Here is a 24,270-nt window from a genome sequence, read left to right as displayed (position 1 = left end):
AAATTGAACCTGCCTCTACCACTTCTACTGGAAGCTCATTCCACACAGCTACCACTCTCTGAGTAAAGAAGTTCCCCCTCATTTTACCCCTAAACTTTTTCCCCCTAACTCTCAACTCACGTCTTCTTGTTTGAATCTCCCCCTACTCTCAATGGAAAAAGCCCATCCACGTCAACTCTATCTATCCCCCTCATAATTTTAAATACCTCTATCAAGTCCCCCCTCAACCTTCTACGCTCCAAAGAATAAAGACCTAATATGAAGAAGGCATGTCCTGAGTAATGAGGTTCCTCAGTAATGGAGGCTGCTTTATTGAGGCATCGCCTTTTGTAGGTTTCCTCTACAAGTCTGAGAGTTGGTGACAAGGACTGGAGGCCTGGAAGCAGCCTTTCCTGGGGTTGGAGGCATGTGCGTGTGTGTAGGAGAGTGGGAAAGGTGCTCGCTTTGCTGTTCCTTTCTTTTACCTTGTTGTTGTTACTGCTTGTGTTGTGTTCTGCTTTCATTGCATTGAGCATTGTGGGCATGTTTGAACATTGAACACATCCAGGTGTTCCAGTTTCCTCCCACAGTCCAAAGATGTACAGGTTAGGGTTAGTAAGTTGTGAGCATGCTCTGTTGGTGCCACTTGTGGGCTGCCCCCAGCACATCCTTGACTGTGTTGATCATTGACACAACTTTCACTGTATGCTTCAATATACGCATGACAAATAAAGCAAGTTTTATTCCTTAATATTTTTATGCACTCTATCACTGCCCTCCCATGCCAGATCCATTGTATTTGGAGTGTGTCTTCTAATGGACAGAGAATCAGTGTTGGCTTAAATATTAAAGCCATATTTATTATATATTCAAAATATACAAACTTTTCGGTTTAATACAAACAGCTCTTTGTCTGCCCTGCACAGGCAAGCAGCTTCTAGTCTCGATCCAGCTAACAAGAATCACCTGTCTCTCTTTTCCAACTCATCACCTGCAGCCTATTTAAACCCTGCTTGCATCCACAATCCTTGTTCACTCATACAAACTAGCCAGCCTCAACCCGTTGCTCCCAGCCTTCAATTATGTTGTTGCCTTGTCTTGCCTAGTACCCATTCTCTCTTGTTTTGTGCCCCCCCTTGTGGCTTGTTACTTTCCAGTTTATTATTAATTCTCACCACTAAATCCTCTCCACTGCTTTGCGTTTGGGTCAAGCCTCCTCATCATATCTAGACACTCTGGTCCAAACATATTTATTTTCAAACCCTTGCGAATATTCCCATCAAGAGAATAGTGAGGTCATCAGTAGTGTAATATTTATATTCTGTTTCCTCTCAATGGAGATACACTGCACAATTAAAGTCAAAATAATATTTATTATCCAAGTATGTATATGTTACCATATGTGTACCTTAAGATTCAGTATTTTGCAGGCATTTACTGGAAAATAAATACAATAGAATTCATGAAAATATATATATACTGTAAACAAAGACCGACAAACTCAGTTAGCAACATGCCAATACATAGTACCTGTCCCTGTGTCAGAGTGATTGGGAAAATAGCAGAAACACCTATCAGTCCTGAAAATGCTACCATATTATTCCAAGCAAAGATAGTGGTTTTCCCCAGCATCGTGATGTTCATCACATTAATCACTTGATTACTTAGGTGATGAGCTGTGTCCCTCTTACTCCCCAAGCTGTTCAGTTCTTGAGGAGATTGTTATCGGGTCTATTTATCAACAAGGTGTTTAGGGACTCTTTGAATATTAAGTAAACTTATGCACAAAGGTGCATTTAATGAGGTATTCAAAAATAAATCCACTGGTGTTTGTAGGTTCTTTGAAGGTTGGATACTTTGAGGGTCAAAAGATGTGCGCTGTGTCATCTGACATTGCCCATCACAGTCTTTCCACGACCATGATTTTTCTTGGCAAATTTTTGTACAGAATTGGTTTGCCATTGCCTTCTTCTGGGCAGTGTCTTCACAAGATGGGTAACCCCTGCCATTATCAATAATCTTCAGAAATGATCTGCTTGGTGTCAGTGGTCGCATAACCAGGACTTGTGATATGCTCATATGACCATCCACCACCTGCTCTGCTCCTGTGGCTTCACTTGACACTGATTGGGGGGCTAAGCAGGTGCTACAACTTGCCCGAGGGTGACCTGCAGGCTAGTGAAGAAAAGGAATACCTTACACCTCCTTTTGGTAGATATATATCTCCATCCTGCCACTAGCAAATGATATAATTGACCTTTAATAACATTCACAAATGCTGGTGGAACACAGCAGGCCAGGCAGCATCTATAGGGAGAAGCACTGTCGACGTTTCCGGCCAAGACCCTTCTCAGCCCGAAACGTTGACAGTGCTTCTCCCTATAGATGCTGCCTGGCCTGCTGCGTTCCACCTGCATTTGTGTGTGTTGCTTGAATTTCCAGCATCTGCAGATTTTCTCGTGTTTGCGTTAATAACATTGCTCATTTTGCTGGTTCACTGAATGCCATTGGTGCTGGGGTTTTGTCTGATTCACTTCAGTCATAGCAAAAAGCTGTTGCCATTTCATTCATTTTCCGTGTGTGTTATCTTGTACTCAACTGCCAAGGTCATAAACACAAGAGAATCTGCAGATGCTGGAAATCCAGAGCAATACACACTAATTAGTGGAAGAACTCAGTGTGCCAAGCAGTATTTAGGGAGATGTATAAACAGATGACATTTCAGGCTGAGACCTTTCATCAGGATTGAAAAAGAAGGGGGAAGAAGCGAGAATGAGAAGATGGAGGAGATGGAAAGGAGTAGAAGCTGGCAGGTGAGAGGTGAGACCACATGAAGAGGAAGGTGGGTGGGTGAGGGAGGGGGGGATGAAGTGAGAAGCTGAGGGGTGATAAGTGGAAAAGGCAAAGTGCCGAAGAAGAAGGAATCTGATTGGAATGTTGCCTGACCTGCTGAGATCCTTTCACCCATCCTGCAATGTGTGTGTAACAGAATGCCCTTGAGCAGGAAGGGCTAGAAGTAGAAGTGAGACCGGTGATTCTCCATTCCCCTGCATTACAATTGGGCTGTTCACAGGGAATGCAGTACATACAGTGGCACAGCACATTGGAGATACAGGAGTGAACTTTTAACCTGTGACTCAGATTAAAAGCCACAAAGAAGGTCCCGAAGAACATAATCACAGCTGATCTATCCATGCAAAGAATATTGGTGCCCAAACTCACAGTTTGTTCTATTTATAAAGAGTAAAGGAGAGAGGAGAGTGGATATTGGCCCACTGGAAAAATGACATTGGAGAGGGAGTAATGGGGACAAACAAATAGTAGATGAACTTAATAAGAATATTGTGTCAGTCTTCACTGTGGGAGACACTAGCAGAATGCCAGAAATGTGAGACTGTCAGGGGGCAGAGTGAGTGTTTTTGCTCTTAATAAGGAGAAGATGCTTGAGAAGCTGAAGTGACTGAAGGTAGATAAGTCACCTAGACTAGGTGGACTACACTCTTCTGAAAAAGGTGGCTGAAGAGATTGTGGAGGCGCTATTAATTATCTTTCAAGAATCACTAGATTCTGGAATAGTTCCAGAAGTCTGGAAAATTGACAATGTCACTCCACTTTTCAAGAAGGAAGGGAGACAGAAAAAAAGAAATTGTTGGCCAGTTAGACTGATCTCTGGTCGGGAAGATGTCACAGTCCTTTATTAAGGATGGGGTTTTGGGGTACGTGGAGACATGGCAAAATCAGCCAAATTCAGCATGGTTTCCTTAAGGAAAATCTTGCCTGACAAATTTGTTAGAATCCTTTGAGGAAATAACAGGTAGGATCGACAAAGGAGAATCGATGGATGTTGTTCACTTGGAGTATCAGAAGGCCTTTGACAAGGTGCCACACATGAGGCTGTTTAATGGTATTAATGGTATTACAGGCAAGACACTAGAATGGATAAAAGATTGGCTGAGAGGCGGGAGGCAAAGAGTGGGAATAAAGGTGGCCTTTTCTGGTTGGCTGCTGGTGACTGATGGTGTTCCACAGGAATCAGTGTTCAGGTCATTTCTTTTCATGTTATATGCCAATGACTTGAGTAAAAGAATTGACGCTGTGGTCATGTTTGTGGACAATATGAAGATAGGTGGAAGGGCTAGTAGTGTTCAGAAAGCAGGATGTTTGCAGAAGGAGAGACAGATTAGGAGAGTGGGCAAAGAAGAGGCAGTGAAGGGAAGAAATAAAGGTTCAGACTGTTCTCTAAACAGGCGGAAAATTGATAAATCAGAGCTGCAGAGGGACTTGGGAGTCCTCTTATAGGATTCTCTAAAGGTTAACTTGCAGGTTGAGTCGGAAGTAAGAAAGACAAGTGCAATGCTAACATTCATATCGAGAGGGCGAGAATATAAAAGCGAAGATGTGATGCTGAGGCTTTATGAGGCATTGGTCAGACTGCACTTGGAATATTGCCCAGCCTCCCGGACGGCCATATCTGCGCCAGTTGCATCAAGCTGCCGCTCCTGAGGGACCGTGTTAGGGAACTGGAGATGCAGCTCGATGACCTTCCACTGGTCAGGGAAAGTGAGGAGGTGATAGAGAGGAGTTACAGGCAAGTAGTCACACTGGGGCCTCAGGAGACAGATAAGTGGATAACAGTCAGGAGAGGGAAGGGCAAGAGTCAGAGGGTAGAGAGTACCCCTGTGGCTCTCCCCCTTGACAATAAGTACCCCTGTTTGAGTACGGTTGGGGGGACAGCCTACCTGTGGGAAGCGACAGTGGCCACACCACTGGCACAGAGTCTGGCCCTGTGGCTCAGAAAGATAGGGAAAGGAAGAGGATGGCAGTAGTGATAGGGGACTCTATAGTCAGGGGGTCAGACAGGCGATTCTGTGGACACAGGAAAAAAACACGGATTGTAGTTTGCCGCCCAGGTGCCAGGGTCCAGGATGTTTCTGATCGCATCCACGATATTCTGGAGTGGGAAGGAGAACAGGCAGAGGTCGTGGTACATATTGGTACCAATAATATAGGCAGGAAAAGGGAGGAGGGCGTGAAAACAGACTACAGGCAGTTAGGAAGGAAGTTGAGAAGCAGGACCTCAAAGGTAGTAAACTTGGGATTACTCCCTGTGCCGTGTGACAGTGAGTATAGGAATAGAGTGAGGTGGAGGATAAATGCGTGGCTGAGGGATTGGAGCAGGGGCCAGGGATTCAGGTTTCTGGATCATTGGGACTTCTGGTGAGGCAGGTGTGACCTGTATAAAAAGGACGGGTTGCACTTGAATCCAAGGTGGGACCAATATTCTGGCAGGGAGGTTTGCTAAGGCTACTGTGGAGAGTTTAAACCAGAATTGCTGGGGGATGGGTACCGAACTGAAGAGACGGAGGAAGGGTAGTTGGCTCACAAATAGAGAAAGATTGTAGGCAGTGTGACAGGGAGGGCAGACAGGTAATATAGAAGCGATGCACTCAGACTGATGGTTTGAGATGTGTTTATTTTGATACAAGGAGTATTATGAACAAAGCAGATGAGAGAATGTGGATCAGTACTTGGAGCTATGATGTTGTGGCCATTACAGAGACTACGATGGCTCAGGGGCAGGAATGGTTACTTCGAGTGCCAGGCTTTAGATGTTTCAGAAAGGACAGGGAGGGAGGCAAAGGAGATGGGGGCGTGGCACTGTTGATCAGAGATAGTGTCACATCTGCAGAAAAAGAGGAAGTCATGGAGGGATTGTCTACTGAGTCTCTGTGGGTGGAAGTTAGGAACAGGAAGGGGTCAATAGCTCTACTGGGTGTTTTTTATAGACCACCCAATAGTAATAGGGACATTGAGGAGCAGATAGGGAGACAGATTCAGAAAAGGTATAATAATAACAGGGGCGTCATGGTGGGTGATTTTAATTTCCCAAATATTGATTGGCATCTCCCTGGAGCGAGGGGTTTAGATCGGGTGGAGTTTGTTAGGTGCGTTCAGGAAGGTTTCCTGACACAATATGTAGATAAGCCTACAAGAGGAAAGGCTGTACTTGATCTGACATTGGGAAATGAACCTGGTCAGGTGTCAGGTCTCTCAGTGGGAGAGCATTTTGGAGATAGTGATCACAATTCTATCCCCTTTACCAGAGCATTGGAGAGGGATAGGAACAGACAAGTTAGGAAAATGTTTAATTGGAGTAAGGGGAAATATGAGGCTATCAGGCAGGAACTTGGAAGCATAAATTGGGAATAGATGTTCTCAGGGAAATGTATGGCAGAGATGTGGCAAATGTTCAGGGGATATTTGTGTGGTGTTCTACATAAGTACGTTCCAATGAGACAGGGAAAAGATGGTAGGGTACAGGAACCATGGTGAACAAAGGCTGTAGTAAATTTAGTCGAAAAGAAAAGCTTACAAAAGGTTCAGAGAGCTAGGTAATAATAGAGATCTAGAAAATTATAAGGCTAGCAGGAAGGAACTTAAGAATGAAATTAGGAGAGCCAGAAGGGGCCATGAGAAGACTTTGGTGGGCAGGATTAAGGAAAACCCCAAGGCATTCTACAAGTATGTGAAGAGCTATAGAGAAAAGGACCAATCAAGTGTGACAGTGGAAAAGTGTGTACAGAACTAGAGGAGATAGCAGGGGTACTTAATAAGTACTTTTCTTCAGTATTCACTAAGGAAAAGGATCTTGGTGATTGTAGGGATGACTTACAGCTGACTGAAAAATTTGAGCATATAGATATTAAGAAAGAGGATGTGCTGAAGCTTTCGGAAGCATCAAGTTGGATAAGTCATGGGGACTAGACGAGATTGCTGAGCTTCTGGCAATGACCTTTGCATTATCAATGGGGGCAGGAGAGGTTCCGGAGGATTGGAGGGTTGTGGATGTTGTTCCCTTATTCAAGAAAGGGAGTAAAGATACCCCAGGACGTTATAGACAAGTAAGTCTTACTTCAGTGGCTGGTAAGTTGATGGAGAAGATCCTGAGAGGCAGGATTTATGAATATTTGGAGAGGCATAATATGATTAGGAATAGTCAGCATGGCTTTGTCAAGGGCAGGTCATGGCTTATGAGTCTGAATGAATTTTTTGAGGATGTGACTAAACACATTGATATAGGTAGAGCAGTAGATGTAGGGTATATGGATTTCAGCAAGCCATTTGATAAGGTACCCCTATGTAAAGCTTACGGAGAAAGTTAGAAGGCATGGGATCCAAGGGGATATTGCTTTGTGGATCCAGAATTGGCTTGCCTACAGAAAGCAAAGAGTGATTGTAGACGGGTCATAATCTGCATGGAGGTCGGTGACCAGTGGTGTGCCTTAGAGATCTGTTCTGGGAGCCCTTCTCTTTGTGATTTTTATAAATAACCCGGATGAGGAAGTGGAGGTATGGGTTAGTAGATTTGCTGATGACAAAGGTTGGTGGTGTTGTGGTAGTGTGGAGGGCTGTCAGAGATTACAGCGGGACATCGATAGGATGCAAAACTGGGCTGAGAAGTGGCAAATGGAGTTCAATCCACATGTGTGAGGTGGTTCATTTTGGTATGTCAATTATGATGGAAGAATATAGTATTAGTGGTAAGACTCTTGGCATTGTGGAGGATCAGAGGGATCTTGGGTCCAAGTCCATAGCAGACTCAAAGCTGCTGCGCAGGTTGACTCTGTTGTTAAGAAAGCATAGGGTGCATTGGCTTTCATCAATCATGGAATTGAGTTCAAGAGCCGAGAGGTAATGTTACAGCTATATTGGACCCTGGTCAGACCCCACTTGAAGTACTGAGCTCAGGTCTGGTCACCTCACTACAGGAAAAATATCAAAACTATAGAGAGGGTGCAAAGGAGATTTACAAGGATGGTGCCTGGATTGGGGAGCATGCCCTATGAGAATAGGTTGAGCAAACGCGGCCTTTTCTCCTTGGAGTGACAGAGGATGAGAGGTGACCTGATAGAGGTGTATAAGATGATGAGAGGCACTGATCGTGTGGATAGTCAGAGGCTTTTTCCCAGGGCTGAAATGGCTAAGACGAGAGGGCACAATTTTAAGGTGCTTGGAAGCAGGTACAGAAGAGATGTCGGGGTAAGTTTTTTTTTATGCAGAGATTGATGAGTGAGTGCCAGCAACAGTGGTGGAGGCAGATATGATGGGGTCTTTTAAGAGACTCCTGGATAGGTACATGGAGCTTAGAAAAGTAGAGAGCTATGGGTAACCCTAGGTAATTACTAAATGTTCGGCACAGCATTGTGGGCCAAAGGGCTTGTATTGTGCTGTCGGCTTAGTCCCAACGTGAAAGATAAGAACATAGAACACTGAACATAGAACATAATCTTAAACACAAGAGGTTCTGCAGATGCTGGAAATCCAGAGTAACACACAGAAAATGCTGGAGGAACTCAGCAGGCCAGGCAGCATCTCTGGAGAAGAATAAACAGTTGTCATTTCAGGCTGAGATCTTTCTTCAAGACTGGAAAGGAAAAGGAAAGATGTCAGATTACGAATGTGGGGAGAGTGGAAGGAGTACAAGCTAAGTGGTACATGAAGCCGGGTGGGTAGGGCAGGAGGGATGAAGTAAGAAACTGGTAGGTGTTAGGAAGAAAAGATGAAGGGCTGGAGAAGAAGGAATCTGAAGGCAGAGGAGAGTGGACCATGGGAAAAAAGGAAGGAGGATGGGCACCAAGGGAAGGTGATAGGCAGGTGAGGAGAAGAGGTAAGAGGCCAGAGTAGGGAATTGAAGAGAGAAGGGAGAGGGTGTAAGTTACCAGAAGTTGAACATAATCTTTATTTAGTATTAGCACATAGAACACATAATGGTATAGCACAGTATCGGCCCTTCAGTTCACAATGTTGTATTGACCATGTGGTCATATATACCACCTGGGATGGATTTCTAGACTTTAGCTCTCTAACCAACAATGAATCTTCCTCAAACAGTGATTAGTTAGCTGGTGACTCCTTCAATTTGTAAAATGTTTCTGATTCAAAATGATTAACAATTGGCCTTTAGCAAAATAACAAAATTATTAATAAAAACAACAAGTACTTTTTCCAAGAAAAATCAATCAGGCACCTATTCATGAAACGATAGGCTGAGAGCGCCCTCTTGTAGCAGGCTAGCTCACTGCAACCTCAAGCAGTCATCAATGGCATTATTCTCAAGAAAGAGGTTTGCGACTCCTTTGAGAATATCCTTTGAAACTGAAGAAAGCAGCCTTGAGGTTAAAGATCGTGTACAGTACCACAATACCTTTACCTCCCTTTGGTTGCCTTCCTCCTTCCCTTTCTCCCTTGGTCCACTGTCCTCTCCTATCAGATTCCTTCCTCTTCAGCCCTTTGCCTCTTCCACCCATCACCTCCCAGCTTCTTGCTTCGTCCCCTTCCCCCATCCACCTGCCTACCACCTCATCTGGTCTCACATATCTGCCAGCTTGTCCTCCTCCCCACCCCAACCTTCTTATTCCACCTTCTGCCCTTTTCCTGATAAAGAGGCCCCGCCTGAAACGGCAACTGTTTATTCCTCTCCAGAGATGCTGCCGGGCCTGCTGAGTTCCTGCAGCATCTTGCGTGTGTTACTCTGGATTTCCAGCATCTGCAGAACCTCTTGTGTTTGTAACTTTTAACTTATAACTTTTACCAGTGGTATTTGGAATCATCATCGTTCCCCATCAATTTATGATTCTCTCTGCATACACCAAACCACACCATGGAGATTCGCTGGTAATATTAAACATGCTTAACATTATATCAAAAGGTGCTGATATTAAATTTTAACCCATGGTAGACTCATGTTGCACCTGTAAGTATCTGAGACCCTTCACAATATGTTAATGTACTTCCTGTACCTAATAAAGTGGTCACTGTGTGTATGTCCATGGTCTTCTGCTGCTGTAGCCCAGCCACTTCAAGGTTCGATGTGCTGTGCATTCAGAAATGCTTTTCTGCACACCACTGTTGTAACTCGTGGTTGTTTGAGTTACTGTTGCCTTCCTGGCAGTTTGAACCTGTCTGGCCATTCTCCTCTCACCTTTCTGGTGTTCACTGAATGCTTTTATTTCTTTTTCCCACCATTCTCTGTAAAGTCTAGAGACTGGATTGTGTGAAAATCCCAGATCAGCAGTTTCTGAGATACTCAAACCACCCTGTCTGGCACCAACAATCATTCCACAGTCAAAGTCACTTCGATCACATTTCTTCCCCATTCTGACATTTGGTTCAAACAACAACTGAACCTCTTGACCATGTCTGCATGCAGGAGGTTGCTACCACGTGATTGGCTGATTAGGTATTAGGTATTTATTTATTTATTGGGCTGCAGCACAGAATGGTCCCTCCCAGCCCTTTGAGGTGTGCTATCCAGCAACGCCTGATTTAACTTTAATCACAGGACAACTTATAATGACCAATTAACCTACCAACCAATACATCTTTTGCGTTGTGGAAGGAACCCATGACACTCAGAGGAGACCTATGGCAGTCACCGGGAGGACATACAAATTCCTTACAGACAGCAGCAGGAATTAAATCTGGGACACCGGTACTGTAAAGCGTTGTGTTAACCACTACTCTACTAGGCCGTCCACAACGAGCAGGTGTACCTAATGAAGAGGCCACTGAGTGTAGATTTTAAGGTCAAAGGTCCATTTATCATACAAGGAAGCCATTCATTAGCCTTCTAACAGTAGGATAGAAACTGCCCTTGAACCTGGTACTACATGCTATCAACTTTTAGTATCTTTTGCCCAATGGGGGTGAGAGAAATCAGAAAGTCTGAGTTGGGAAGAGAGTTGAGTATGCGAATCTAGACCCACAGAATGTGTTTGCCTCTGCAAAGGTCTAGCAAGCCATTCTGTCTGGGAACAATTCGGGACAGGTAAGAAAAACTTGCCTGGCTAATGATGCCAACATTCTGAAAAGGAAAATGAGAGAAAAGAGAAACTCAAAACCAATTTCAGAACAGTGGTAGTTGTCAAAATATAGTGAAGGTCAAGGTGAAATGGATAATAGTGGAACATAAAAGATTTCAAAAACTTTAATGAATCTATTAACTTATTTGTGGTAATATTTTGTTTTACGTGCTGTGTGAGATATCAGTTTTGTGGGCGCACTTTAGTCCAGAGGAACGTTGGTGTGTTCAGTTCTAACTATGTACAGTCAGATGACAATAAATTTGAATGGCATGGTTCAGAGCAATGGGCATTATCAATCTCAGCCCACTCGACAGAATTGTCAGAATAAGTAGTAAAATCATTGGCCAGGAACGCAAGTCACTCAACAGCGTCTGTAAGAGATGGACTATAAAGAAGGCTCAGCAAATAGAAGAGGACATTACACATACACTTCACACATCCTACACTCCCATGCAGTCTGGACACCACTACGGGGCCCTGCCCATCAGCAACAGAAGAGCTTTATCCATTTTTGTGCCTTACTCCGTTCGCCTCCTCTACACCCGTTTGAATATATAATACGCTTAGCACCTTTGTACGAAAAACAGTCAGTTTTATTGTGTGTATTTGTATTTTAAATCACGTGCATTAATTTTTAGTATTTATTATCTATTGTGAGTATTTTATATTGTGTTTAAATATATGTAGTGTGGTGTTGTGTATCTTACGTTCTGTGATATTGTCCTTACCTCTGCACAAAGTTCCTCACGGAAAGTAAAGTGAATTGAACTTGAGCTATTACGTCCATGTTTGACAGGACCGATTGCGTGTGTGCACGTGGTTTAGGCAATGACTTCAGATGGTTCAATTTGTCCTGTAATGGTTTTCTCTTTAGTCTTTGACAAGTTAGAAGGATTTATCTATTACACTGGCAAGTTGTGAATTCCTGTTAATTGTACATCTTAACTAAAGCATTTAGCTAGTATCGCTAATGTGGCTGATGACATCACAGTCATCTTTTCTGTGTGTTTAGCCCAAAATTAAGCCCAAATTTCATCTGCCTCCATCTTTTGATTTGCAGCTACGCCGAAGTCCGTGCAGAGAGACGGCAGGAACTAGGCCTCAAGGAAACTTCACCTGAGATCCTGACTCCACCAGTCCTAAAGGTAGCAAGAACTGCCAAATCTGTTGGCTGACGGTAGCAATTACCATCAAAGTTATCGATCTCCTGAACCAGTTGCTATAATGACCAGAATTCTTTCAGTCATAAGAGCAAAAATGGGAGGAAGGCATGGGCTGATCTTTACCTCCTTACACCATTCAATGGTGAGGCTAAACCTCAGTCATGTCTCTTGGTAGCGTAGTAGTTAGCATAACACGTTACAAGCCAGTGACCGAGGTTCAATCCCAGCCACTGTCTACAAGGAGTTTGCATGTTCTTTCCATTACTGCTTGGATTTCCTTAGGGTGCTCGGTTTTCCTCCCACATTCCAAAGACATACGGTTTGGGTTAGTAATTTGTGAGCGTGATACATTGGCACCAGAAACATACAGGCTGCCCCCAGCACATCCTCGGACTGTGTTGGTCATTGACACAAGTAGTACGTATCACTGTATGTTTTGATACACATGACAAATAAAGCTAATTCTAGACTCACCCACTGTAGGAAATATCCTGTCTGTGTCCACTCTATCCAGGCCTTTCAATATTTGATGGGTTTCAATGAGATCTCCCCTCATTTCACTAAACTACAAGTACAGGCCCGGAGACATCAAATGCTCCTCGTATATTAATGCTTTCATTCCCGAGATCATTCTCACACTCCTCCTCTGGATTGTTTCCAGTGCCAGCACATCCTTTCTTAGATAAGACGCAGTGGTCTTCAAACTTCAAAGCGACACATTTTATAGACAGGTGGCTTTCTGGTGCAGATCTCCAGTTTAGCCGTGAATGGTCAGATGCAATGGCTGTCTTATCTGCGTACCATTTATTCAAGTGCCCCTCTGTCTACTGCAAATAACCTTGTGTTCTTACAAAAGTGGAAGTCCACAGGGTTAGTGTGCATGCCGTAGCTTATTGAGCTAGAATCAGAGAACCAATGAAGGATAGCTCTCCGGGGCAGCCTGGTAGTGTGGCCACGCGTGCAATGCTCTACAGTACCAGTTGTAATTGTGGTTTCTTTTCACGCCTTGTGGTGCATCGGGCAGCATTTTGGCCACTTCCGTAGCATTTATCTGTTTGTTCGGAGCCCAGGCTGCTAGCTCGACGCTCAGCTCAGCACAACAGAAAGTGTGCAAGGAACCAGCCAGACCAGGCATCATTTGCCTCGAAGTCCGCTGCTGGTGTCACTACACCACAGGCCAGCACCAGCTGTGAGGTCGGGGTTCAATTCCAACCACTGCCTGGAAGGAGTTTGTCTGTTCTCCCTGTGACCACGTGGGTTACCTCCAGGTGCTCCAGTTCCTTCCCACAGTCCAAAGACATACCGATTAGGGTTAGTGAGTTGTGGGCATGCTGTGATGGCACCGGAAGTGCAGTGGGCTATCCCCGGCGTGTCTTCAGACTGTGTTGGTCACTGATGTAAACAACACATTTCACTGTATGTTTCAGTGTACATGTGACAAATAAAGCTCATCTAATCTTGGATGGCCCCCATTTTATCCCAGCAAAGCACCTCAGAAAAGTTTCCCAAATTCGATATGCTCTTTGAACATGTGTTTCCGTAATCTCAGTGTTGTGACTGTCACCTCTCCGGCATGTTACAGATTCAGGACTGCCACATGGAGAGCAGGCAATGTGAGTGTGTCCAGGATGTTTCCACCGAGAAGCTCAGTAGCAGTCGACCATGCTCGGTGTCATCTCCAAGCTCCTTCAAGTCCTCTCACGATGCATTGTCCGACACTCCCTGTAAGTGAAAAATTACCGGATTTATCTACAGTATGTTTGTCCTCATTTGGTTTCCATTAAGGTGGGCTGAATCAGAATCAGGTTTATCGTTAACGTACGTTCGTCATGAAATTGTGCTGAGGAGGTGTCCTGGCGAAGGGTCTCAGCCTGTTCATGCCTCCCCATATATGCTGTCAGACTTGCTGAGTTCCTCCATCATTTAGTGTGTGTTGCTCAAGATTTCAGCATCTGCAGAATCTCTTATGTATAAGACCATAAGACATTGGAACAGAATTAGGCCATTCAGCCCATTGAATCAGCGTCATCATTTGATCATGTCTGACCCATCTCATTCTCAACCCCATTCTCCTGCCTTCTTCCCATAACCTTTCATGCCCTGACCTATTAAGGATCTATCAACCTCCACCTTAACTACATCCAATGACCTGGTCTCCAAAGCTGTTTGTGACAATAATTTCCACAGATTCACTACTCTCTGGCTAAAGAAATTCCACCTCATCTCTGTTCTAAATGGACTTCCCTCAATTCTGAGATTTTGTCTTCTAGTCCTAGTCTCCCCCACTATAGGAAACATCTTCTCCATATCCACTCTATCGAGAACTCTATCACTCTATCAGCAATACAGTGCCATACATAAAAATGCTATAAGCTACTAGAAAAAGATAGTTACATAAATAAATAGCACAAAAGAGGAATAGCAAGGTCGGGTTCATTAAACATCCAGAAATACGATAGCTGTGAAGAACAAGCCATCTCTAAATCATTCAGTGTGAGTCTTCAGTCTCCTGCACCTCCTTTCTGATGTTAGTAATGAGAAGTGGGCGTGTCCTGCGTAGTGAGGTCCTTAATGGTGTGCCGCCTTCTTAAGGCACCTCCTTTTGAAGATGTTCTTGATGGTGTGGAGGCTTGTGCCAGTGATGGAGCTGGCTGGGTCTAGAACCTTCTGCAGCGTCCTCCGACCCCGCGCTTTGGAGACTCCACACCGGACGATGATGCGACCCGCCAGAACGCTCTCCATGGCACTTCTGTGGAAATTTGGTTGCATACCAAATCTCAAAGACCTAGAGCCGCTGGTGTGCCTCCTCTGTGAATGCACTAATGAGTAGGACCCAGGATAGATCGTCCAAGATGGTGCCAGAGAACGGTGACTTTGTGTGTCACTCCCAAGAGAATCATCATGTATTTTTGTTCAGAACTACTACAGTTAAAATCTTCAGCCGCCAACTGTAAAACAGAGAAGAAACAGAGAGGCACTGGTAATTTCAGACAAACTAAAGCAACGTCTATCCTGAATGTCTCCGTTAGGCCTGGCTACAATGATGGAAGGAAAATGGAGGCTATGTAGGAGGGAAGAGTTAGATTGATCCTTGCGTAAGTTAAAAGGTTGGCAAAACATCATGGGCTGATAGGCCTGTACTGTGCTGAACTGTTCAATGTTCTAAAATCTAATTATAGCATTATATATAAGCCTCAACCTGCAGACTCACTTTGAAAAACTCTCCAACTCATGATCTCAGTATTATTTATGCATTTATTATCATCATCGTTTTATTTGTCACAGTTTGCCTTTTGTACCTTGGTTGTTTGTTGCTCTCCGTGTGTAGTTTAGCATTGATTCTATTCTATTTCTTTGTTTTCCTGTGAATGCCTGCAAGAAAATGAATTGCAGGGTAGTATGTAGTGACATATACATACTTCAATAATAAATTTACTTTGGTCTTTGAACTACTGTATACAGTAGCATCTGCACATTGCAAACTGATTCTTGACCCTAGCACTCTCAGTTATTCCATTATTGTCACTTAAGCATTTTTTCTGTATTACCTCAAACGACACAATAATTTTTGCGCATTCTTTCGTTTTGTATTCTTGTATTCGTTGTCATATCTGTTATTACAACTTGTCTTGTGTACTCTGTGAGCTTCAGATGAGCAAGGAATTTCATTGCACCCTGGTGTATATGACAATAAATTAATCAGTAAGCTGGTCAGTGGTAATGACCTTTGGAAATAGTCGTGAGCTGACACTCTCTGGTTACACATTAAACCCCAGTGACCAGGGATGAATTTCTCAGCAATACACTACGCATTCCATACATAGCAAAATGCCTGTCACATTCCCTTCGTGAAAAAAAAATCTTTGAAATTTGTGAAGAAGATGGTGGCATATCTGAATTTTTTTAAATTATTTATAGGGTCATAGAGCTCTACAGCACAGTACCAGGCCCTTCAGCCCATCTAGTCCATGCCAAATTACTATTCTACCTGGTAGTGCCTGCACCATAGCCCTCCATACCCCTCTCAGCCATGTACTTATCCAAACTTCACTGAAACATTGAAGTCCACCACTTCATTCCACACTCTCACCACTGTCTGAGTGAAGACAATCCCCTTCAGGTTCCCCTTTAAACTTTCACCTTTCCCTTTAACCTATGACCTCTAGTTGTAGTTTCACCCAACCTCAGTGGAAAAAACCTGCTTATATTTATCCAATCTAAACCCCACATAATTTTGTATGCCTCTATCAAATCTCCCCTCATTCTCCTACACTCCAGGGCATAAAGTCCTATCCAATTCAACCTTTCTCTACAACTCAGGTCCTCATGTCCCAACAGCATCCTTGTTTATTTTCTCTGTGATCCTTCAATCTAATATCGTTCCTGTAGGTAGGCCAGCAGAAAATGAGCACACTACTACAAATCAGGCCTTGCCAATGCCTTGTGTAACTTCAACATATCATCCCAATTTTGAAACATTTCTGAAATCAATCTCTGCTGGTAAATATTTTAAGCCTGAGAGAACATCGGAATGTATTTGATGGAGTGAATGTTTCCCATTTTCAGCAACAGCATCCAAGGTACGCACTGAAGCAAGCACGCCATCAAGGCAATCGGTGAACACTAGCTTACAGGACAAGCTTGCGCAGAGGTCACAGCCAATCAGCACTCAGGTGAGACTTTGCATCATTTTCACTTTCAACAGGATTGGTCAACGCTTGCCTCAGATATACACAGGCGTAATGAAAATTATTTTAAAAATTAATTCTTTGTTCTTTCCTGGTTCAGCTCAGGGCACTCGCAAACAAAGGGAGGCCCTGCCCACATCTCAAAGGCCACAAGAAATCACTTCATTAGAACTAGCATAAATGTAATACAGAGAGAAAACAACAAACGATTACTGATGTAGGGGTACAGAAAATAACATAATACTTATCATCCACTTAATAAACTGATTTCTGCCTTTCATGCAACCCTTTCTGTCTATTTCCAACGCCTTCACCACTTGTGAGGATTCTGCCTTGTTATACCCTTTAAAGTTCCTTCAAAATTACAACATAATTATCAGCCCATTAGTAGTATCAGCTGCTCCCTCTCATCTCTCACAACCTTAGGCCCAGGCACATAACCTAGAAAAACGGAGACAACCAGTTTGTAAGGAAGAAAACATTATTCACCAGTATCTCATGTTAATGATGTGTATTCAGCTAGAGACAATACATTGGCCAATAAGTAGGAAAACAGGCCATTACTACATTACAAACTGACACCATTTAGCCTTTAAACTTCCATTTTATATTGGTGTCCACCATTGGTGCTGCCCTCTGGTGTTCGATCGTGTAATGACAAGTTAGATTATACTCATGTTTGTGTTCATCTGCAGACTGCCAGGAACTGCATATTACAGGGACCTGGGCTATATATATTTCTTTTGGGTAGTGACTATATGTTTGCTTGCTATCTTGAATGTGTGTGCACCTTGAGGTATTTTGTGCCGAGTATGTTTTGCACCTTGGCCTCAGAGGAAAGCTGCTTCATTCAGCTGTATTCGTGTATGGTTGAATGATAATTAAAGATGAACTTGGACTCGAAAAGGGATGAATCACATTTTGCTCTCTCCTTACATCAGGGCAGTTCAAAATCAACTTTGAATCTCAGGGTGCTTTAGTCCACAACAGAAAAGACCCTTTTGATTAGATCAGTCAGTTGCATCTTCTAGCATGACTTTACTTTCATATTATTCTCGGTGGAAATATCTATCCGCTCAAGAAATAAAGAGCTTTCAGCAAGGGAACCTATTCAAAGGTGCTCGTTATGTTCACAAAGTTTTCTGAGCACTGCTGCATTTTAAGAAATCTCATGCAGAGACCGGCAAGACTGAATGCCCTTGACAGTATTAGCTATCGTTTAAAAGATAGCCAAATGCGCCATCTAATTGGGAAATGATTAAAAAGATTGCCGGAGGCAGGTTTGATGAAATTTGAATGAAGCACAAGCGTAATGAGAAAGAGTATTCTTCTGCCTTGTAATCTCCATGATTAGAATGAGCTATAATGCTTAAATTTTCATTATTAACCACAAGAAAACTGCTCCAGGCCATGCCCTTTCCTCGTTGCTGCCGTCAGGAATGAGGTACAGGAGACTTGAGGCCCGCACCATCAGGTCCAGGAACAATAATCATCTTTCATCCATCAGGCTGGATAACTTGTCTCACCACAATTCCAAACTCTTCCACAACCCCTGCATTCCAAAGACTCTGCAACTCATGTTCTCAATATTATTTATATTTATTTAATAATTCTATAGTTTACGTTCTTATGCAAATTGGTTGTTTTCAGTCTCTGCTTTTCAGTGTCTCTATTGCATTTCTTTGTCCTACTGTGAATGCCTGCAAGAAAATCAATCACAGAATAATATATGCTGGCATGTACTGTGCATACAGTACTTTGATAATAAACTTATTTTGAGCTTTGAAGATGTCCCCTGATTAAAACACTGTTAGTACTTTTACTGGAGGCTGTCTGTCTTCAGTCATGGGTGCTTTGATTATGGACTCTGGTTTGTTTTCTCAGGTTTTGATGACAGAGACACCACTGACCGAAGTACATCATCTGCAGTCTGTGCCTCCTCCCACCGTCTCCACTCAACAGCCTTCTGTGGTACAAATTTACTTATTTAGAGATACTGCATGGTAATGGGCCCTTTCAGTCTAATGAGCCCAGCCCACCCAATTCCATCTGATTAACCTACTAATCCGTAAGTCTTTGGGGGCAGCCTGCACACATCTCCATGCTTCCAGCACCGACAGAGCATGCTGCAACTTACTAACCCCAACCCGTACGTCTTTGGAAAGTGGGGGAACCTGGAGCACCCAGAGGAGATCCTTGCGGTCACAGGGAGAATATACAAACTCCTTACAGACAGTGGTGGGAATTGAACACTGGTCACTGGCATAGTAATAGAGTTATGCTAACTGCTACACTACAATGACCCTCCACAGAGTGGCTGTAACTACAATCACAAAGTGACGAGCCTTTGAGCAGCTGGACTGAATCCAGTGTAATAGAGAATTTATTGATTTACTCAATAAAATTCAGCAATGTCAGTCAAACCTTAAACTGTACCACAAGCTCTACTCCCAACTCCCAGCTTCATTAGAGTTAATATAATGATACCACTTACCTTAATTGATGATTGAAAACACTTAATTATTACAAGAGCCTTGAATGTGGTGTGCAATTTTATGTGTTTATTTTTTGAGACCTGATGTCACCAGCCACTTTATTAGGTACAACGGTACACCTGCTTGTTATTGCAAGTATCTAATCAGCCAATCACTTGGCAGCAACTTGGATATCACTTGGATAAAATCCAATATCCAATCACTTGGATAAAAGCATGCAGACATGGTGAAGAGGTTCAGACCAAACGTCAGAATGGGGGAAGAAATGTGATTTAAGTGACTTTGACCATGGAGGATTATTGGTGCCAGACAGAGAGGTTTGAGTATTCCAGAAACTGCTGATCTTCTGAGATTTTCACACACAACAATCTCTAGAGTTTACAGAGAATGATGCAAAAAAATACGAAAACAAAAAAAAAAAAAATCCAGAGAGCAGCTGTCCTGTGATGAAAACACCTTGGTAATGAGAGAGGGCAGGGGAGAATAGCCAGACTGGCCCAAGCTGACTGAAAAGTGACAGTAACTCAAATAACCACATGTTACAACTGTATCTCTGAATGCACAACATGTTGAACATTGAAATGGATGAGCGACAGCAGCTGAAGACCATGAACACGCAACTCAGTGGCCACTTTATCTGCTATCTCCTATCTCTAACCATATGAGTTTCTGCAAATGCTGGAAAGCTTGAGCAACACACAGAGAACATATTGAAGGAACTTAGAAAGCCAAGCAACATCAGTGGAGAAGAATAAACAGTGGATATTTCCAACTGAGAAGGAAGGCCAGAACGAAAAAATTCGGACTGGTCATCAGAGCAAACAGGTTTGCTCTGATGACCAGTCCGAATTTTTTTTAATTTATTCATTTTCGGGATGTGGGCATCACCAGCTAAGTCAGCATTTATTGCCCATCCCTAGTTGCCCTTGAGAAGGTGCCTTCTGGAACCACTGCAGTTGCTAATGAAGGAACTTGGCCCAAAGCAATGATTGTTTATTTCCCTCCACACATGCTCCTTGGCTTGCTAAGTTCCTCCAGTATTTTTGTGTGTTTTGCTCAGTTCTAACTGTCCCTGAGGTGCTGAAACATTTTGGAATATCTGTAATAGTTCTGATGAAATTACTCCCATACCACCCACCCTGCTCAAGGTCTTTGTCCCACTCCCATCAAGGAGGAAGATACAATGCCAGGACCACCAGACTCATAGAACCACAGAACATCACAGCACAGAAACAGGCCTTTTGGCCCTTCTTGGCTGTGTCGAACCATTTTTCTGCCTCATCCCACTGACCTGCACCTGGACCATATCTCTCCATACCCCTCTCATCCACGTACCTGTCCAAGTTTCTCTTAAATGTTAAAAGTGAGCCCGCATTCACCACTTTATCTGGCAGCTCATTCCACATTCCCACCACTCTCTGTGTGAAGAAGCCCCCCCTAATGTTCCCTTTAAACTTTTCCCCCTTTACCCTTAACCCATGTCCTCTGGTTTTTTTCTCCCCTAACTTCAGGGGCAAAAGCCTGCTTGCATTCACTCTGTCTATACCCATCATAATTTTATACACCTCTATCAAATCTCCCCTCATTTTTCTACGCTCCAGGGAATAAATTCCTAATGTATTCAACCTTTCTCTGTAACTCAGTTTCTCAAGTCCCGGCATCATCCTTGTAAGCCTTCTCTGCACTCTTTCAACCTTATTAATATCCTTCCTGTAATTCGGTGACCAAATCTGCACATAATACTCCAAATTCGGTCTCACCAATGTCTTATACAACCTTACCATTATATTCCAACTCTTATACTCAATACTCAATAAAGGCCAATGAACCAAAAGCTCTCTTTAATACCCTATCTACCTGTGACGCCACTTTTAGGGAATAAATAGTCATTTCCCTGAAGCTGTTAAGCTGATCAACACCTCCACACATGAACCACACCAGTAGACCAGCATCAGCACAACATACCCGACACCTTACCTACATGCAGTCAGTCTATGTATGTAATAGTTACTTGTACCTTGTGTTCATTAGGATTGTTTTTATATTTATATTTAATTTTTTTTAATTTTTATTGTGTTTTTATGCTTATTTTGTTTTTTGTTCTGCATCAGATCCAGAGTAACAATCATTTCATTCTCCTTTACACTCATGTATTGAAGAATGATGATAAACAATCTCAAATCTTTGATCTTGAACCTCCAGTTTGAGCAGCGATGACAAGATTTTGACCCAGAGACAAAGGTTGCACAATGATATATCTCCAGGTCTTGGTGATTTGACGCCTGCAAGGCAACCAGCAAAGAGTGATATTCCTGACCATCATCTTCCCTCTTCCTGGTGATAAAGGGTGGAGTTTCAGAGCAACATGCACAAAATGCTTGAGGAACTCAGCAGGTCAGGCAGCCTCTCTGGAAATTAATAGATAGTCAACATTTTGAGCTGAGACCCTTCTTTGGAACATAGTTTCAGGGTGCTGTCAGAATAGCCAGGCAAGTAATGGAGTGTTTGTTTGCAAATGGTTCATATTGTACACACCGTGCATTGGTAATGGAGGAGTTAATACTGGAAGTGGTATTGGTATTGAGGTCACCCGGCCAGTGGCACTGCCCAAAACTTGGCAGTGGCAAACCACTTCTGTAGAAAAATCAGCCAAGAGCAATCACGGTCATGGAAAGACCATGATCACCCATGTCATATGACACGGCATATAAGAAATGAACAAATGATTGTTATTGGTTTATTATTGTCACATGCACCAAGGTACAATGAAAAGCTCGTCTTGCATACCGATTATACAGATTACATCATTGCACAGTGCATTGAGGTAGAGTAAGGTAATACAATAACAATGCAGAATAAAGTGTAAAAGTTATCATAAAAGTGTAGAGCAGGTAAATAATTAAGTGCAAGATCATAACGAGGTAGACTGTGAGGCCAAGAGTGCATCTTATTGTAATACTTAGGCTGGAGGATGAGTGTCAACCAGATGGGCAGTTTTGACCTGAATGGTGTTGAGATTCCTGAGAATTGTTGAAATTCTTGAAGTAGAGAGCATTCTTACACATTCCTAACTTGTATCACATGGATGCTGGGAAGGCTTTGTAGAGTGCAGAGGTGAATTACTTCCTCTATCGTACCCAGTATCTGAACTGCTCTTGGAGCAACAGTTTTTCTTGCAGCCATTACAGATGGGTTTTGTGAATTGTGGCCATCATTGTGGGATACAGCAATGACAAAGCCACTGAAAGTCAGAGACAAGGCCCTTGTGCACAAAAATCTCGGCTGAACCTTCAATGCATTTCTGAAGTGGCAAGCTTCAGATGAGATGAGGCCTTGCCTGCCATCTCAGTTGGTTGCCATGGTAGCATAATGGTTAGCTCAGGGCGTCGGAATTCAGTGTTCATTTCAGACGGCATCTCTAAGGAGTCTGTATACCCTCCCCGTGGAATGTGTGGGTTTTCTCTGGGTCCCCCAGTTTTCTTCCACAGTCCAAAGATGACTGGTTAGTAGTCTGATTGGTCATTGATTATTAATCATTGACCCATGATTAGGCTGGGGCTAATCGAAGATTGCTGGGTGCTGGAAGGACCTATTCCATGTTATTTATCAAAATGAATGAATCTCAGATGATCATACAGTAAATGATCCACTATTATGAGAGAGTAGAGAGCCATGTTCACCCCTGTTACCCCTCCTATCTCCACCTTCAGGAAAACCTCACCACAGAAAATGTGCAAGACATGAATGAGAAAGAGACAGACAGTGAACGCGAGTGTGATGAAAAAATGAGAGACAGACAGTGATAGAGAGAGAGAAAAATGAGACAGAGTGGGGAAAAAAGAGAGGAGAGGGAGAAAAAAGGTCTGACATCCGGAGCCAGAGATACAGTTGAAGTTTGTTGTCATCTGACTGTACAACCAAACTAAACAACCTTCTTCTGGACCAGGGTGCACACACACAACATATGTCACACACAGCACATAAACCAAAATATTACCATAAATAAGTTAATAAAATATAATTCAAAATGCATGTAGCGCAGGTAGACAGTGAAAAGCACGCTGACCTAGTGACGGTTTCTCAGTGGTGGCAGGTTACTCATTAGTCTCACAGCCTGAGGTAAGTAGCTGTTTCTCAGTCTGGCCGTCCTCGTCCTGATGCTCCTGTACCTCCTTCCTGACGGTGGTGGGTCAAAGAGACTGTGAGATGGGTGGTAGGGATCCTCAACAATGCTTTGGCCCCTCCATCTGCAACGCTCCCGGTAAATGGCACAAATAGGGGAAAAGAAACCCTGGTGATCTCCTCAGTGGTTTTTACTATCCTTTGTAAGATCTTGCAGTCGGAAGCCTTGCATCCTCCGTAACACACAATGATGCAGCCAGACAGGATGTTCTTGACGTGCTCCTGTAGAAAGTTGTTACAAATAGGGTTGGGGGACCTTGCATGCCTCCGTCTTCTCAGAAAGTGTGGATATTTCTTGACTGGTGGGAAATGTTGCGGGTCCAAGTTATATCATCCGTTATGTGTACACCAAGGAACTGTACTCTTCACTCTCTCCACAGCAGAGCCGTTGATGTGCAATGGAGAATTGTCAGCTTGTGCCTTCTGGAAGTCCTCAATCATCTTTTTTGTCTGTCCACATTAAACTCATGTTGTTGTTCTCATGCCATTTGACAAACCTCTCTCCCTCCTCTCTGTACGCCAACTCATCACTGTTGCTGATGAGGCCAACCACTGTTGTATCATCAGTGAACTTGACGATGCAGTTTGAGCTGAATCTGGCAGTGAAGATGTGAGACAGCAGTGTGAACAGCATCAGGCTGAGCACATAGCCCTGGGGGGCACCACAGCTCACTGTGACGAAGCTTGAGATCCTGCTGCTAACGCAGGCTGACTGCAGTCTTTCCGTCAAGAAGTCCAAGATCCAGATACAAAGAAGGGTGTGGAGTCCCATTGAGGACAGTTTATTCACAAGCTTGTGAGGGACGATTGTGTTAAACACCGATCTGAAGTTGATGAAACATAGAAACATAGAAAATCGGTGAAGCAGTAGGCCATTCAGCCCTTTGAGCCTGCATTG

The 24,270-nt window shown here is 43.3% G+C and overlaps 1 protein-coding gene across 1 annotated transcript in view; it reads left to right on the top strand.

Moving 5' to 3' along the window:
* The window catches only part of npas2 (neuronal PAS domain protein 2), a 95,329-nt gene that overhangs the window by 50,015 nt on the left and 21,044 nt on the right, over nt 1–24,270 (top strand). The window contains exons 12-14 of the mRNA XM_059976628.1: nt 11,905–11,989; nt 13,590–13,731; nt 16,574–16,680. Coding sequence (XP_059832611.1) covers nt 11,905–11,989; nt 13,590–13,731; nt 16,574–16,680 — 334 coding nt within the window. The remainder of the gene's footprint in view (nt 1–11,904; nt 11,990–13,589; nt 13,732–16,573; nt 16,681–24,270) is intronic.

This window comes from Hypanus sabinus, chromosome 8 (genome assembly GCF_030144855.1).
Source record: "Hypanus sabinus isolate sHypSab1 chromosome 8, sHypSab1.hap1, whole genome shotgun sequence".
NCBI classification, from domain to species: domain Eukaryota; kingdom Metazoa; phylum Chordata; class Chondrichthyes; order Myliobatiformes; family Dasyatidae; genus Hypanus; species Hypanus sabinus.
The sequence above is the reverse complement of the archived record's forward strand: the minus strand, read 5'-3'. Positions and strand labels throughout refer to the sequence as shown.